Source organism: Pyrus communis, chromosome 13 (assembly GCF_041283825.1).
Source record: "Pyrus communis isolate YQ-2024b chromosome 13, ASM4128382v1, whole genome shotgun sequence".
Taxonomy (NCBI): Eukaryota; Viridiplantae; Streptophyta; class Magnoliopsida; order Rosales; family Rosaceae; genus Pyrus; species Pyrus communis.
This window is the reverse complement of record NC_142577.1, coordinates 22,047,993-22,066,681: the sequence shown is the minus strand read 5'-3', so window position 1 is coordinate 22,066,681 and position 18,689 is coordinate 22,047,993. Positions and strand designations below refer to the sequence as shown.

Genomic DNA, 18,689 nt, shown 5'->3' with positions numbered 1-18,689 from the left:
GGGTGGTCGGGGTCCAAAGTGGACAATATCATGCTACGGTGGAATCGAACCCGGAAACAATTCCCATTTTTTTTTTTATCTCTTTTATATAAATCTTTGCATATTTTATTTTGCCAATTAAAGTTGGGACTTAAAAATCTTCTTGCACTGACCATAAGAATCAAGTCAGGTTCTTTCCCCAAGATATTATATAAAGCAAAACTATAAATGGAAGGGAATTCAGTTGTTCTTTCTAATTTTAGCAATAAATGGAAGGGAATTCAGTTGTTCTTTCTAATTTTAGTAATAAAGAGACAATGCTAAAGAGACCATGTCTTAAAAGTTTATCTACACTAAAGTAAAACTATAAATGGTAGGGAATTCAGTTGTCCTTTCTAATTTTAGCAATAAAGAGACAATGCTAAAGAGACTCATGTCTTAAAAGTTTATCTCTACTAAAGGAATAGCGAGTGAGTTAAGCTTCACTATGTGCTAGTAATAATGTAGTTCAAATTCGCTTTTGACGAGAATCGAACATAAGACGTCTTATTTACAAGTAAAGAAAAATACTACTATAATACCTTTCATTTTTTTTCTTTTTCTTCACTCGTAATATATCGAGTTAAATAAATCTAGAACTCCCAAAACTTATAGAGGATATGATCAAATATTCTTTCTAAATTAATCAAGAACTTATTATGTACGAACGGTTCAATGTGCGTTCAATAACTAATTTGTAGGTGTTATTGTGAGTGGACAAATTTATACCAACAACATTTAAATATCTTGTTGGTGAGAGGTATATATGGGTTAGACAGACCCAAAATTACATTTTATGACTTTATACAACGCTATTTTGAGAAAATATTTATCCTGTGAGGCAACAAATTTCTATTTATTCGGTTGTTTTTTCTCGAGAGCGAACAATTGCACACATTGTTGATACATCCAATTCCCAGTTGCTCTACATTCTCTCCCAAAACCAGAAACCAAGAAATTTATACGAAAACATAAATTTGTTTAGTAAAATGATCGAGGGTTCTTCGTTTTATGAACTTTCGATACAGACTTGCAAAATGAAAGATAAAAATCAGCTCCAGCATTAGCGATACACACACACACTATTCTAACAACTGAACAATAATCGTTCCAGGCGAATCGTAGACTTGAGAAACTTGGAAACAACAATGCTTGGCTGAAAGCAGGTAGTCCGGAATCAGAACCTGCTATCCGATGTTTTTTCACTTGGTGTAAAGAACGTCCTCCCATGGGTGGCGGTATAGGGGCTGCTTCAACCTCTTCTGGTCGAATGTGTGCCTGAAATTTGGAGCAGAGAGAAATCAGTCGGGTAAAAGTATATTCTACGGATGTGCTCAGGAAAGCATCATATATACAAGCAGATAATGATGTCTTCTCTCCCTTGTTTATCTGATCCACCATCGAACCGTGGTGAACCTCATTGTCATTAAGAACAATCAGTTGTTTTGTGTTACCCTCAATGACAAAGCCAGGTATCTAATCCTATCTTATGCCAACAGATCGGAAATTGACTACTTGAATCACTAGTAAATCCTATATGTATCAGTGACCATAAGACCGTGTCTGTTTAGAGACAATGGGAAGTGTCCAAAGTACATTATCCTTGCAGGTAGAGGAGATGTGTGCCTATGTAGATTCAGTGTTCTGATTGTTGACATGTCCTTATCTAGAATATGATTGTACCTTAATCCGCAACAACATAAAACTAACCTATAAAATATCTGTGGAAAAGAATAAATAGAGTATAATTCTAGCCGGTACTCACCCAATCAAACCAATAGAACGTGCCAGCACGAATAGCCCATTCAGATATCCAATCTCAACAATCTCATCAATCTCTGGTTTGGTGAACATTCCACTGCCAGCAAGAAGATCCAAGAACAGGGTTCCAATTGCACCATCAACGTTGAGGACCAGGTTGTTTGCCTTCGAGAGTGTGTAGGTTTCAACTTGAACGGCATATTCCATGTACTTGACAGAAGGGAAATGTGTGCGTGCAAACGCTTGTAGAAGCTCTACTCTCTTATCTCTGTTGTCCCCTCTCTTGATCCTTTTGCACAGCAAGGAAACAAAAACTTCCATCAATAAGATTTCAAACGCAGCTACTAAAATGCATAAACTGAAACTCCAAGATTGTACTGTTGCATATTTTTTTAAACTCTCAATACCTGTGCCCAATCCCTGGCACACGAATGCCCTTCTTCTTCATACTTTCGACGAACTCATAAGGTGTAAGATTCTGATAAAACACAGCAAAGGGACTACTTGTTAGAGTTAAAACATCATTTTAAGGTTTAAAGTTTCAATGATTAAACATGAAATGCCCAATAAAGCTCACCCTGTCATATGCATCCTTGAAATATCGAGCAGCATCATCAACGGCACCACCAAATCGTGGTCCAATTGTGAGCAAACCTGTTTCAGAAGCTCATCTTTGAGTATTCCGCAACCAAATTATCTCTGATCCTTAAACTAGAAACTTTATAACAAAGTATAGAACATTTTCTGTGGGAAATATATCTACCTGCAACAAGGCAGGAAACAAGGTCCTTGCCAGCCCTAGCAGTTACTATTGAGTTGTGAGCACCAGAGACACAAGGACCATGGTCGGCACATAACATGATGCAAATCTGATATCAATGTCATACATATTAGTGAAAGAGCTACAATACGCAAATGTGCTTCTAGGAGGACCACATTAAACAGGAGGGGTAAAAAGTACAAGTAAGCAGCTTTATAGTAATGAGGAACCTACCTCAATAAATTTAGTACAGTAACTGGGAAGGCTACGCTTGAACCACAAAAGAGAGATAACGTCACCGACACCATAACCCTGCTCAACAATGGAAGACATAGGTACACCAGCATAGCATGGTTCCTCACCTGCATAGTAGATAAAAAGTAGAAGTCAATGATGCTGATGTCTTCTGCCAAACACATCAATAATATGCAGGAACATTTAGGGTTTAGTATATACCTCTGTCATCAGAGATTGTGGATATGATATGAGTGGGAGCACGAACTTTTCCACTCTTAATCGCAGAGTTGAGATCTTCAGGTATTTGTGGAGGCTTGAATTCCTTGACTGGTGCAATCTTGCCTTCTTCAACCTGCACAAATAACCGAAACATGTAATGTTAGTCTGCCACAGATCCTCATGGAATTCCATAACTAAGTCAAGCAATCTTTGAGGAGTTTATCTCAAGGCGTGCTGTAATTACCAGTTTTTCAAATGTTTCCTTGATAGCAATTTCCAAAGCTTCATATGAAGTGGGAACAACAGCACCAGCATCCCTCAGGGCTTGATTCTTTGCTTGTGCAGACTCCATCTCACCACCACTTTTTGCGCCCTGATTTACATAACGTCAAGGAAGAATTAGAATCTTTTGCCCACTTACTGTCTTCGGAAGATATTATTCAAGGGCAACTGAGATGAGAACTTACAGCATGACCAAATTGTACTTCGGATTTGAAAAGCCTTGCACAAGTCCCACTAACCCAGGCAACCACTGGTTTGGTAACTTTGCCCTGTTTCAAAGCTTCAACTAGAGAATACTCGTCTCTCCCACCAAGTTCCCCAAGTACAACAATAAGTTTGACCTGCATTCGATCAGAAAACCAGATTCCGAATTTCAGCATACTGATGACTTCCTACAATATCCAAATCGTGGGCAGTCCCTTCAAAAAAAGAAATGAAAGCATAATGTACCTGGGGGATATTGTTAAACCGCAGAACATGGTCAGAAAGAGTAGACCCTGGGAACACATCACCTCCAATAGCAATACCTGAAGAGTTTCAAGACATACCAAAATTGTATTAAAACCTTGTTCAAATATTGTCAGCTATTAAAACAAAATTAAACAGGGCAAATATGGATACCTTCAAAAAGCCCATCTGTTACACGAGCTACAGTATTGTATAACTCATTAGACATCCCACCCTGCAAATCCCCAAAATTCTTTTGTAAGAATTCTAGAACACAAATATGACTTTCTTGACAAGGCACACCACATTGCAGATTGAATAACTATGTGGTGGCACATCAAATAACTAGAACTACTCTTGGTGGTTTCTAAAACATAAGGACAAAGGACAGAAATGAATGAACTGAATTCCAATACGCTAAACATTTAAGGTATATACATCATGAAAGTCTTATGAATAACCAAATTATTTGAAGTTCAAGATATTGGATTAGCTACATACAGATTTGGAGACAAAACCAACAGATCCAGGCCTGTATAGCTTGCAGTGAATAATGTTATCAATTGTTCCAGCAGTGTCACCAATCTTAAAAGCTCCAGCTTGAATTCCTCCAACAGTAGCTGGGCCAATGACAACCTGCAAAAGATACGTTAATTAAAGTTAGTATCGCCAGTTCATTTTCCCAGGTTAGTGAAATTAAGATGACTTTGCATCAATCGTGTAACCTTGTTGTTTGCCCGTGCATATGCAATCAATTGCTTAGTGTCTGACTCAGGTACACCTTCAGCAATGATTGCCACAACTCTAATGGTTGGTTGCTTCAGAGCAGCCATGGAAGAAGCGGCAGCACTGCAGATATATCAACATACATTCATCATTAGGTACAACCATAGAAGTTTCGCACTCCAAAACACTACTCATAGAATAATCACTGACCTTCTGTATGAAGCAAAGTTGATAAAGACATCAGCAGTAGGATGTGCGGCGCATGATGCTTCAATGCTGCAACAGTTATCAACCCAAAGGTCAGACAATCTTGAAACAACAGATCAAGAATGGTAATCTGACTAATAACATGATTTGAATATATTGGATATGGAAAATTAAGATGAACCATGCATACATGCATATACATAACTATACAAAAGGTGGCTTGCAGCCACAAAAGACGAAATCTAGGAAGAGGATGAGAGAATGGCGACTTACCTTGAGTGCACTGGTATGGCGATTTCCTCTTGACCGAAAAATAGCTTCTGGAATCCCTCAGAACCGGGGTTAATGATTCCAGCAACTGATGGTGTCTCCCTCCCTATTACAAACCTCAGTTATTACATTTACATCTTTTTCAAAAAACTAAAAACTATAAGTAAGATCAAGTTCGAAGTCAAAGTCAGGAAATGATACACACCGCAAAGGAAGTCAAAATCAAGCATGCGCTGGATTGGGAGCTGCTTGTAGTTGTAGAACAGCGCCTGAGTGGTGCGCGAAAAAAGTTGTCCCGTGGCCATGGTTTTCGGGTCAAGACAACCTCCGGCTTCTGATCACGGAATAAAAAACCAAAACATGAACTACTAATTCATGGTGATCACATATCAATTACATGATCCAAACAAAATTCACAGCTCTTGTTTCGACAATTACAGTTTTGGATTAGCAGAACAATTAAAGGTAAGCAGATCAAATCAAATGGTGAAGTTAGGTAGATCCACTAGTCGATTTCTGTTAGGAAAACACACCTAATGCCAAATAGATATGCAAATATGGTTACGAAACAGATCTCTACGCAATGTACCAACCAAACCGCTACCACACAAAACCCAACAACCCAATTATCCAAGAAAAGCGAAGCAGAAGCAGATGTTAATCTCCCAGGAACAATCCTAACCATAATTATACACAACAAATCAAGCAAAACAAACAAAAGAAAGGATAAAAAAAAACCGGGGGAATTTGCAGCCCGGACAAGAAATGGGATCCCGGAAACGGAGACAAACAGCGGATCTCTCCTAATCCGGGGTGGTTAGTCCACCGGAAATCCGAAGTAAATCCAGAGTAAAAAAAATATAGAGAGAAATTGGAGCTTACCTGATTGTGAGAGTGGAATCTGGGATTTGGGCCGAAATGCAGATGCTGGGATTTAGGAAGGATTGGATAGAAGGAGAGATTATATAGAGAGAGACAGAGTGAGAAGGGGGAGAGGAGAGAGAGGGGGAGGGTCGGAGATGGAGAGGCTGCTACCAACGAGAGAGGGAGAGGGGAAGGAGGGCGGGATGAGCTGATCACGTGGCGCAGGGTAGTTAGCTCACTGAGTGCGACTTCTTTTTTTTTTTTTGTTCTTTTTTTTTTTATATTAATATTTGTTGGCGCTGTACAAAATTTACTACTCTTTTTTATTGAGTTATTATTGTACGTGACAGATGTGGTGAGTTAGAGAGAGAGTGGAAGAGAGAGAAAGAGAGAGGTGGGCGGAGGGGTGGCTAGTTGGGTGGTAGGTGGATACAGGGGACCAAGAAGGGGAGAGGAAGGTTGGCTTGACCATTAATTTTATTTTATTTGATTAGATAAATGACATGATTGTGGGATGATTATTATTTTTAAATAATTATTATGATGGTGAGGGAAATGGTTCGAAGTTATTACGATAATTTAGACGCAAGAGGATTTTGAATTCGGAACATGTGAGTAGAAATCTAACACCGTATCTACTAGGATATTGGATCACGAATCTACCATTATGTTTCTTTATTTCCTTTGCCCACAACCCTGCCATGAAATTTGAACTGCCCAAAAGGAAAAAAACCACATTCCTTTGTCAAAAAAATCAAAACAAGTAGTGTGAATTTAATGAAATGATTCTAATTCCTAACTTTTCCTATGCTAAACATATGTGGAAGGATGATGGTAATTACTAATTAGACATAGTTGTTGATACTCTCTAATACATATATGATATATAATGATAGGGAATACCTTTATAAAGGAGCGTGTTAACAAATGTACCAGTTTTATATATTCAAATAGTTTTATTGAATATATAATTATAAAAGTACGGAGTTCACTTTTTTTTTTAGTACAACGATATATTTTACATTAAGATGGGGGGATAGTTCCGCTAAGCCACACAATAGACAACCTAAATTGGTATCGAATTCGCTAATGTAGTGTACCGCCTTCCTTGTCTTTTAAGTCCGTATTCCAATATTCCTCATCGTAGATTAGGATACTTTATAATAAAATATTACATCATAAATCAGTCATAATTCTAGCATTATATTACCTATTATATTATGTAAAGTGTCTCAATAGACATCTTGGGCGAAGCCACAACATTCTACCTTTTTAGGGGAGGGGTGCGTTGGAAAGACTCACATAGACATTTTAGCTTTCTCCTAATCACCATCATGTTATTTACTAGAGCTAGAAATCGAACACATAACCAATCATGTGAAATACGGGCTTGAAATTCGTCCAAATCACTAAACCACCCCATGATGGTTTGGGGTTTGTTTATTTTTGTTAAATACAAAAATATTATACTTTAAATATGAATTTGAGCAAAATTACACAATAAATCAGTCACAATTATTAAATATAGACTACCCATTACCGCCGCTCCTTGTGCTCGATTAAAATCGTAAAAAGAAAGCTTGACATTTCCTTCCAAAACGATACAGTCAACTCTATCAATTAGTTTAAGATATGAACATCAGTTTTGCTGGTATAGTGCTATAATATAATTCCAATGAGGATTTTTGGCCATTTTTTGCCACATGCAATGAAAATGATCCTTCATATATATTTATTTAAAATCAATAATGCTAACCACCACCAACTTATGACACTAATAGGTCCGGATAGTATTATATCGGGGCATTTTGATATAGATACTTGGTTTTTGAATATAGACAATAGACTAAACATCTAAAATTTTTAGAGATTTGATCAAACTACTTTTTTACAATTTTGATTAATTTTGAATTACACAAATTGTTTTCATAATTAATTTACTAATTAAATTCAATATGTAAAAAATTTCTAAAATCTTGCAAAAAAAGATATTGTAATTTATGTCCCATTAATTCAATAAGAAAATTCTATAATGACAAAAAAAAAATTGAATTGTGGGTGAAAAAAAAAAACTGAGAGTTTTTTTAACCAAAAAAAAAAAAAAAAAAACCAAATGATGATGTCAAATCCTAAACCGGGGCGGATCACTTCCCGGCCCTGCTCTATCACCGTAGCACGATATTGTCCGCTTTGGGCTTACCATTCCCTCACGGTTTTGTTTTTGGGAACTCACGAGCAACTTCCCAGTGGGTCACCCATCATGGGATTGCTCTAGCCCCCTTCTTGCTTAACTTCGGAGTTCCTACGGAACCCGAAGCAATGAGCTCCCAAAAGGCATCGTGCTAAGTAGGGATGGGAATATACATTTAAGGATCACTCCCCTGGGCGCCCGACGTCCTCGTTGGCACACCACGGTCAGGGTTAGGCTCTGATACCAATTTGTCACATCCTAACCCGGGGCGGATCACTTCCTGGGCCTGTTCTACCACCGTAGCACGATATTGTCCGCTTTGGGCTTACCATTCCCTCACAGTTTTGTTTTTGGGAACTCACGAGCAACTTCCCAGTGGGTCACCCATCATGGGATTGCTCTAGCCCCCTTCTCGCTTAACTTCGAAGTTCCTACGGAACCCGAAGCAGTGAGCTCCCAAAAGGCCTCGTGCTAAGTAGGGATGGGAATATACATTTAAGGATCACTCCCCTGGACGATGTGGGATGTCACAGATGATACTTTGAAAGTACCAATGTAATCCAAATGATATTACATACATGATATATACATATATATATATATATATATATATATGAAGCCTTTAAGGGAATGAATCTCCATTTTTTTATAAAAATGGTGATTAGTTGTGGGGTTCACATTATATCGAACTTTAACGATCTGAACTGTCTATTTTTCAAGTTGTACCTCATAGATCATCCTTGCAAAATATTAGCCAAATCGAAAATATTTAAGGCATCTAATTAGATTCAAAGAAATTACCGAATATTTTGTTATATAAGAAACAATGAAATTTGATATTGATAATTAAATATGCAAATGGTTTCGGATTGAATTGAATTTTTTAAGGATGATCTATGAATCGAGACTAACAAAATAGACGGTTCGAATCGTTGAAATTCGATGTACCACACACACACACACACACATATATATATATATATATATATTAAAATAGTATCCTAAGAATTTGGTACATTATTAGTATGTTATGTAATCCAAATTTGTGTACAAATTAGTATTTTGATATGTTATTTATTTTTTGCTTAGATATGTACCAAGCTAGTGGTATGCTTATATTATCATAATTTTGGTATGTAAATTTAACGCCAAATTATGTGTAACCCTGAAACCTATCAGTATGTTTCAAGCCAATATGGGCACATTTCAATTTAGTAAGCATACATTTTAATTCGGTATGAATACGTTTTAATTTAGCATAGGTAATTTGAGAATAAATTCTATTGTACATGTCAATGTTTATTTTTGGAGAACGATTGTACATTTCTGTGACATCCCACATCGTCCAGGGGAGTGATCCTTATATGTATATTCTCATCCCTACCTAGCACGAGGCTTTTTGGGAACTCACACGAGAACTTCCCGATGGGTCACCCATCCTGGGAGTGCTCTCGCGCGCTACTCGCTTAACTTCGAAGTTCCTACGGAACCCGAAGCCAATGAGCTCCCAAAAGGCCTCGTGCTAGATAGGGATGAGAATATACATATAAGGATCACTCCCCTGGCGATGTGGGATGTCACAATCCACCCCCCTTAGGGGCCCGACGTCCTCGTCGGCACATTTCCGGGCAGGGATTGGCTCTGATACCATATTGTCACATCCCGGCCCGGGCGGGACCACTTCCCGGGCCCCACTCCACCGTAGCACGATATTGTCCGCTTTGGGCCCCCAGCACACCCTCACGGTTTTGTTTTTGGGAACTCACACGAGAACTTCCCGATGGGTCACCCATCCTGGGAGTGCTCTCGCGCACTACTCGCTTAACTTCGAAGTTCCTACGGAACCCGAAGCCAGTGAGCTCCCAAAAGGCCTCGTGCTAGGTAGGGATGAGAATATACATATAAGGATCACTCCCCTAGACGATGTGGGATGTCACATTTCAATTTAATTGTACTTGAATTTTTAGAGACGAATATAAAGAATGAGGAATAACCATTAACGACAATAGTAAAACTAATGAAGAAAAATGTTACAAACAATTTTTGTATAAAACAAGGTTACAAATATTATATTCCACAAATTGATGAAGGGATGACATTCCATAAAAATAGCAATAAATTAGTTAATAGTATTGAGTGCATTTTGACATAAAAATGAATTTAAAAGACACTTAAATTAAGAATATACTTGACATCCAGCATTGTGTCCTTCAATCAAAGTATTCAGATTAATAAAGTTTCAGTCTAAGATATTACTCATCAAGGACCGGAACCAAAAATTTCCTTTTAAAAAAGACATTGTTTATAATTATCTTATTGTTAAAAACACCTTCAAAATGAGGATAACGCTCAAGTAATTTTATTTTTTTATTGTTAGCTTCATTGCTTGTTGATGAGGTCAATGTAAGAGAAGCAAGGATTGTGTCATGTTTGAACAAATCTTTGTCTTGCTATATTTGGATACTCCAAAAGTCTACTCCTTGAAGGGTATATACATTTTTTTTTTGGTAGATTTGCACATGTTCAAAGAAAGTGGCCGATTCCAATTGGTCAACAATAGTCAACCGCCGTTTCCCCCTCTTCTTCTATTTTAATTTTATTTAGTTGTTTAAGCAAAATATAGAACGTTTCATTAAATTTATTTAAATTAAAAAAAAAAAAAAAGATTCAAATTTGAGCACAGAAGATCAAGCACACTACTCGAACAAACTTAGCTAAATATATGTCTATTTTATATTTTTGGAGCTGCCATCTTTTTCCTCAACATGGTCTTTGATATATCATGCTTTCTTTTAGGGTAAATTTATTTTCCCCAAACCACACAATATATTAGGTAAGTCCTCACTGATAACTTGTTATTTATTTGCAATTTTATACACTTCATATATGAGTTTGTAAATTCATTTTCAGTTGAATAACACAAGTATTTTGCTAAAATATTTGGTTATCGAGCTTTGTGAATATATATACGGTTGCATGCAAAAATCTCCCAAATATTTAGCTCAAACTTTTTCAAAATTGTCAAAATATAGTTCGCCGAGAAGCTAAGGAGTGATCATGTTGCTTTCATGTGAAATGTTATTGTTACTTCAGCATTTAAAACAAATATCAATCACATACACATGGATAAACATATATACACACAACATATGTTTTTAATTTTTTTTTTTTTTAACATAACAAATCGTAGTCATTGTAGTCAGATTTCAACATCAAGATTTGATTATATCATTGCAGGTTCGTAAACTAAGCCGAATTGACATCAATGCAAATACAGTGGCGAATCCAGAATTCGAATTTTGGGGGATCCTAGTGTTAAAGGTTCAAGTTTTTTAGATATAAACAAAGAGCGCAAAAAAAATAAAAATTCAATGTATTCACTGAGACATTTCATTGAATACTTAGTGGATTTGTTGTCGTAAGCCAAACTAAATTCCGCACATGTCAAATGATATTGACATATGCCGAAGCAAATCTAATGAGTGTTATTGCTAGAATTTGTTCAGTGTTGTCGACGCAACATGCGAAAGGCATTTCGTCAAATACTTAGTAGCACAACAAAGACCCGTATCAAACTCCAAAGGATCATTGAAAGACCTTTATATGTATATTTATTAGACTCCGAGTGGTCTTTAGACTATTGGCACTCCAAAAATCTTATTTTGTACTCTAAACTTTCTATAATTAGAAGAAAAAAAAACATTTATAAGAAGTGTCGAATGAAATTTTTACAGTGCTAATAACAGTTTCCTTTAAGAAATCAAACAAAAACTTACCAGAAAATATGTATTTGGCACTAAAATCCATGCATCAATCGTATTTATTTATTTTATATATTAAAAAAATCGTATAATTACTTATTAGTGGACCCTTGACGACGTCCATTCATTTGACTTTTAAAAATTTGGTATTTTCATTAATTTGGATTAGTCCATTATAACACTCAATTATAAAAGCGACAAGAAAACAACCAATATCCAACGTGGATGATTCATTTCCTTTAAAACGAAGGGTATTTCGGCCTACAAAATCTATACCAATGTCCAGAAAAGCATTCCACGGTTTCCACCTAACTCTCTCTCTCTCACTCTATTGTCTAATACGTTGTTTATTATCCTAAAATGCCCTTTTTCAACAAAAACTATAGTTCGTTGTAGTAAGAAATGGAAAATGTTGATGCACAAAATGGGATTGATTTTGGACCAATTTAGATCTGACAGTAAATTACACACACAAGAACACAACGATATATTGTGGTTTAGGATCGATCTAATTTGTGCATTAATAGAAACAATTTGTCTTCAAACTATTTATAGTCATTTGTGTTTGCAACACTCGTTCAACGTGTTTTCTCTTCAATTTAAAAATTGGGTCGGATTGGGAATAAATATAAGCTTTATTCTACTATTTTATAAGTTAACTTGAAAATTTTGAATTAGGTGAGGGTACGTAAAAATATTTCATCCCTTATTCTTAGTTTCTCTCGAATAAGAATAACATCTCTTTTCCAAACAATCTAATTCCTCCAAAACGAGGAGTTGAATTCCTTATTAGGTGTGGGCTCTATCTATGTTTTGATTTACTTATTAGTGAATGAACACATAAATACACCGTAATTTTTATTTTGTTGAAAAATACACCATAATTTGGATCCAATTCTTTTTTTATTGTGGTTATAAATTAGTAAACTCACTGTAAATGAATGACACCTAATCCCCTAGGAAAGAGATCCTCTCTAGATCTATCCCTTCAAAACCCAAGGATCAAGTGATCCGGGCCTTTAAAATTTGATGCAACGGAGAAGTTAGTAAAAACTTTTAAAAACTATAATAATTTTTAACCGTTTGATCAAATTTCATAGGGCCAAATTACTTGATCCTTGGACTTTGCAATGAGAGATCCGAAGAAAATCTCCTTCCAATCCCCTATAGCTCTATATGCCTTACAGCGTTTCCCAATGATTGCTCAGCTACACAAATATGAAAAACAATTTGAGTTTTGACTCGACCGTGTGTGATTGATATACACGTACATATTCTTTTTTTTTTTTCTTTTCTTTTTTCAAACGATAGATTTGATAGATTAAATGTTAGATAGAAAGTTGACAGAATTTAAACATACGTTATAGTATAAGAGCAACACTCATATCCACCATTGTAGTAGAAAGATCACTTGCACACATACATATTCTTCTACTCATTATTTTCTTGAGTTGACTTCCCAATGTCGTTCGCCCACTTGTCTCAAGTGAAATCATCATTATATCCATTCCTCTACGCTAAGCATGAATATATAAATCAAATCGTTCACGCTTCACATCCATTACTGCAAGAGCAATTTACATAGAAAAAATTTATTGTCATGTAACGTCTCAATTTCAATAATATATATTATGTGTTCAAAAAGTTGTACATATCATTGTTTAATTAGAACGAAATGCCATAATGACGATGAATTCGTTTCATGGCGTGCTATATATTTTTAATGTTCGAATATTGCAAAATTAGCCAATCCCATAAATATATGTTGTTTATTTCAGCATAGTTGGGGTCATCTTTTAGTTCTCAAAACATAATTCAGAGATTGCACTCTTCATCCATGAAGCCTTGGGATGCCAATGCATAGAACAAGAGGAAAGTCATGGGGGTACTGCCCTCCCAATAGCTGGGCAAGGCATGGCATGGTGGTATTTCTTTTCCGTTTCAACTAAATCCGTTCGTTTCTCAAAAATTTCATCATCTTAACTTCCTTCCTAATTATAGTATTAAGTGGTTGGTGACTTCCTTTAACTTTATTTCTTGGGCCCATGTTTTTGGATAAACAAATTTCTTAGTATATTTGATTACTAGTACTAATTTTCAATTCAATAATTTTCATATTTGGGATAAAACTTTATTTCTTATGACGAGAAAAACTTATTTCAAATTTTGGTCGAAGTCAAACCTCATAAGTCAAATTTTGAAGTCTTATCAATCAATGCTTAATATCTTACACCACATAGTTGTTTTTGGTGTGTGAAATAAGCATAAAGTATTTGCAATACGGGTGTACCGAGGAAGGCAAATGAATAGTTTATATCGATCCTCAAAGTCAGCACAAGAACAAGTAGCTATATATGGTGGGGACTATTTTTCCTATTTTCTTTTTAATTTTATGTGTTTGCTAAGCAACATGGTGATGGTGTTCCTCTTGTGCTGGCCTCTCCCCTTGCTTTTTTACATTTCTCCCCTCTGAAGGTATAGCTTTCAGAGATGGATTGTTACAAACTTTTTACACGTAACGGTAAACAAATTTGAAAGTCATTATCGGTTCTATTAATGACATGCTCTATTTTTCGACGTATTTATACAGTTATTTGAGATATTATAATTCACCATGAATTTTTAGTATCGGCATCAGACATATTTTTCAAAAAGCAATTTTGGTTGCCGACGCTCTTGCAACCTCAGGCCAATGACGTTCTTCTTCCCACGTGTGGATTCACAGTATCCCTCCCTTTGACCAACATGGACAAGGTTGGATTAGAGGTTTTTCTATTTCAGCTTTTATTTATTTATTTTTTATTTTTATGGTAAACTATTTCAGTTGTTTTATTCAGGGAAAAGAACATAGTTGATTGCCTTGTTGTGTCTGTGCCTTAGCATTTTCTAGCTAGAGCAATTTGCTCTTAGCAAAATATCAACTTTCTTAAACAAATTAAACTACAGCAGATTGAAACGGCTCCGGCATGTTTCAGCAATCTCTTCAACGTGTTAGAAGAATAAATTTTTCAAGGAACAGAAAGCTTTTGCAGATCCGGCTTCCTCATTTGGTTTCTTGTTTCCAGCTCTATCGTTCAAACCGAGCCACGGAGGAGACTCAAAGATGGTGCAGCCAGAAAGAGGACTGGTTGATCTCATCGATCAATCCCATCCCATGTGATGTTATATTCCTGGTTGCTGGTGATAAGATGTAGTTTTGTAGGCCTGAGAGTGGTAAAAGTAATTGTGTTAGAGTGCAAAGTTAGAAACAGCGCTGCAAGAAACTATGGGGGAGTCCCACATCGGCTATCTGAAGAAGTAGGAGAGTTAAGATGTGGGATAAAAACGAAAGCCCAACAGTAAAATAAGCATACCTTTCTCGGCCTTTTGGCTAAGATCAAGTGTAGTATCTGTTCTTATCAGTTTAATATCTGATACGTGGATCAATGATGATCCACACGATATTAAATTAATTTTTTAAGGGGAAGGGTTCACTGCAATAGCTTGCTATTGGAGCTCTTATTTGTCGCTTAAGTGTTGCACTATTGCTTAGGCCTGGCACACCCCACCAAATCGAAGTTTAAATTTTGACGCCCCAACTCAAGCAACTTATTCGCTTGCTGCTGCAAACCCCATAAATGTTGTGATGTAGCAGAACAGATGACGGAGTTTCGGATTCAGGAATATGCAAGCTTTCGTGTTCTTCCCGAAGTTACGGTTTGCGCATGGAGAATTTGTAATGACATCCTCCCAATCAGAGCAAACCTCACTGGGAGACACGTGGGTGATCGATGATTTGACTTGCCTCCTCTGTGGTTGCGCGAGCAAGAGCGGTACTTGACACCTCTCTGTGGACTACATAATATTATTCTATAGTTCAATTCGCTTCAGATCGTTTCAGCGATTCAAGAGTGTTATTCTAATTAGAGAAATAACACAACGTGATCTTTCTAAAAAATTCATCAAATAAGTTGATTGAGCACAACCAAAATTAACTTTGGAGAATAGATGACTACCAAAATACCTTCCTTCGTTTCTATTTTGTTTTTGTTTTTTTAGTATATTTTGAGCAACACACGAGTTGATTTAATTTATTTGTGTTGTGCCTTTGCGTTTTAAAGCAAAACGCAAAACAAAATACCTTGGCAGTCCTAAGAGACGAGGTCAGGGACCATGTCGCAAAACGAAGTCATGGTAATTAACGTTGCGAGACAAGGTCACATACAGCGTCAGAACTCGGGATGTAGAGAGCGAGATGAGGCATATGGTTTTTTCGCGAACGTTGGTGTCGATTTCTCACATGGGAGAAGTTATTCCAATAATTTGGCTCGATTAATTACTCAATCATGAAAACGAAAAATATTTTAATGTCACCAAACGTGGAATGGGATACAAATTTTACTCTCCTGTTGTTAACTTTACTACCAAATGATCCCCTAAAGATGTTAGATTGCATCAGATTGGAATGGTATGATATCATGCGGCATGTTTGAACCATAGCATTCTGCAATCTCTCCAGTGAGTTAGAAGCATCAACTAGTTACTTTTCAGATTCCACTTACCCATCTAGCTTCTTGTTTCGAGCTCTGTCGTTCGAATCGAGCCATGTAGAAGAAGTACCGATCTCCAAGATGCGGCCAGAAAGAGGACGAGTTGATCTCAACTAGAACTCTTGCACTGCGAAGAACAAGACCAATGGCATGAGTATGATGATGATTCGGAAGAGCTTGATGACGAGTACTGGCCCAATGATGGATGGGACTAATGCATGCGGAAGCGTGGTGGAATATGATGATGACTTGTGGCACCACATCCGTTCATCATATATTGTGCGGCCAATTTTTGTTAAGTATTATTTATATTCAATTTTAAATAAAAAATTTACAATAGTTTCTGATCGCACGATGTACGATAAACGAATGTGATTGGAGGATTCCCAGAATCCTCACAAAGAGATTCCGACGAGAATCCTCCTGGAGTGTGAATAAAGTAAAGTATAGTGAGTTGTAAAGAGAGGTTCCCTTTCATTATTGTAGGAAAGAGACAAAAGAATATAATGTCTCTTAGTCCTAGATAAGGTCCTGTAGACTTCCTCCCTTACCTATATACTCGGTTGAGCATTCATGCTTGGTTCACCAAGCATTGTAAGATATTTTTTTTTTTTTTTTTTTTTGAAACTAGCATTGTAAGATATTGAAGTATCGTTAAAGAGAGTTTGTTTGTTTGTTTAACCCTCTTTGTTCAGTATTCTTAGCTTGAGTCATCCTAAAGAGTAGAGATCCTAGTGTAAAGCTTAGTTTCCTAGTAGTGTTAAGTTTTATTTTAATCTCTGGATTTTGGTGATAAGATTTGGTTTTGTACGCCTGAGAGTGATAAGATGTAATTATTAGAAACAACTGCAAAAAAGTATAACAGTCCCACATTAGCCAGCTTATTAAATTAGGAGAGTTAATTTGTAGAAAAAGGGAAGCCCAACAGTGAAATAATCGTACCTTTCTTGTCCTTTTGGCTAAGATCAAGTGTAGTATATGTTCTTATTAGTTTAATATCTAATACGTGAGTCAATGGTTTATATGATATTAAATTAATTTTTTTAAAGTGAAAGTTCGCTACAATAGCTTGCTAAGCGTTGCACTACTGCTCGGGCCTGGCACAACCCACCAAATCATAGTTTAGTCTCTTACAGCCCAACCTAGAAGCCGAACGTAGCCTATTACCCAAGTATTTATTGGAAAATTTGACAGTTCCCAACCAAAGAAACGGCCTCTCTTAAGTGCCTGAAGGAGATGCTCTGGATAATCCTTGATACAAGCGACGCCGTGTTGTGATTCCACTGAAAATCCCAACTGCTGCATCAATCCCCTCGTTCACTGCACTCACCACTGACACATCTGCTGCGCAGTCTATGCAATCAACTGCAACCAATCGCAACCAATCGGTTGTGAAGCAATTAACATCAATTTAATCCACTATCTAATCTCACTTAGTCAGCATAAAATCAGTTAAATTTTAGTTAATTACCTCCTGCAAGAGTGTAAACCAGAGAACGGTTCCTGATATCAACCACATCCTCGAAGCTTGCGCCGCAGATGAGCTTGACCCATTTGCCATTTTCAAGAGATTTTGCTGGAGAGGAGGTTTTTGATGGAATCCCAACAGTTCTTATGAGATTCTTCACTTCTTCAAGGCCTTTGCTGCTTGTAACCTTCAATTTGGCTGAAATTTTAGCACAAAACTAACCGTTAGAGAGAGAGAGAGAGAGAGAGGGAGAGAGAGAGGAGAGACCTTGGTGTTGGTCGTGAGGAGAAATTGAAGCATTGAAGCATTGCAGAAGAAGCTCAAAGCCATCATCTCAAAAATCCATTAACGGATATTTCCCAAGAGCTGTAGTTTCAGTTATGTACTTTCACTAATTTTTTTTCTATTTTTTTTTATCTTATTAGCTTAATGCATTTGCTTTTCTGTGTATAGTTTGAGGGAGCTGCGGAGAGGCTTTAGGTGAACTTGGGTTGAAGTACGAGGACAGAAAGAGTACTTCGAAATAGTGCGTTAAAATCCCACATCGACCACGGAAGAAAGTCGAAGAACGAAGATGCGTATAAAAACGAATGCCCAATATTGACATAATCATACCTTTCTCGGCCTTTTGGCTAAGATCAAGTGTAGTATCTGTTCTTATCAGTTTAATATCTGATACGTGGACCAATGGTTCACATGATATTAAATTAATTTTTTTAGGGTTAGAGCTCATTACAGTAGCTTGCTACTGGAGCTCTTGTGTGTCGTCCAAGCGTTGCACTACTGCTCGGACCGGGCACAACCCACCAAATCCTAGTTTAGTCTTTTTTCAACCCAAGTATTTATTGGAAAATTTGACAGTTCCCAACCAAAGAAACGGCCTCTCTTAAGTGCCTGAAGGAGATGCTCTGGATAATCCTTGATACAAGCGACGCCGTGTTGTGATTCC

The 18,689-nt window shown here is 36.8% G+C and overlaps 1 protein-coding gene, 2 non-coding genes and 1 pseudogene across 3 annotated transcripts; 3 read left to right on the top strand and 1 right to left on the bottom strand.

The window, feature by feature from the left end:
• Window positions 1-976: 976 nt before the first annotated feature.
• LOC137736742 (ATP-citrate synthase beta chain protein 1) lies at window positions 977-6,145 on the bottom strand. Its single transcript, XM_068475990.2, has 17 exons — window positions 5,810-6,145; window positions 5,133-5,261; window positions 4,931-5,033; window positions 4,661-4,726; window positions 4,450-4,573; window positions 4,226-4,360; window positions 3,899-3,959; window positions 3,728-3,804; window positions 3,463-3,618; window positions 3,240-3,368; window positions 2,996-3,128; window positions 2,774-2,901; window positions 2,543-2,648; window positions 2,357-2,433; window positions 2,187-2,257; window positions 1,784-2,068; window positions 977-1,296 (listed from the first exon to the last, which is right to left on the bottom strand). Exons 2-17 carry the CDS (start codon window positions 5,230-5,232, stop codon window positions 1,221-1,223), a joined length of 1,827 nt encoding a protein of 608 aa, XP_068332091.2. The 5' UTR covers window positions 5,233-5,261; window positions 5,810-6,145; the 3' UTR covers window positions 977-1,220.
• An 8,947-nt stretch (window positions 6,146-15,092) lies between these two features.
• Window positions 15,093-15,291, top strand: LOC148691946 (U2 spliceosomal RNA). Its single transcript, XR_015955401.1, has one exon. It is a non-coding gene; the product is annotated as a U2 spliceosomal RNA (small nuclear RNA).
• A 1,919-nt stretch (window positions 15,292-17,210) lies between these two features.
• Window positions 17,211-17,382, top strand: LOC137738506 (U2 spliceosomal RNA; annotated as a pseudogene).
• A 969-nt stretch (window positions 17,383-18,351) lies between these two features.
• LOC137738502 (U2 spliceosomal RNA) lies at window positions 18,352-18,547 on the top strand. Its single transcript, XR_011068952.2, has one exon. It is a non-coding gene; the product is annotated as a U2 spliceosomal RNA (small nuclear RNA).
• The last annotated feature ends 142 nt before the right edge of the window (window positions 18,548-18,689 follow it).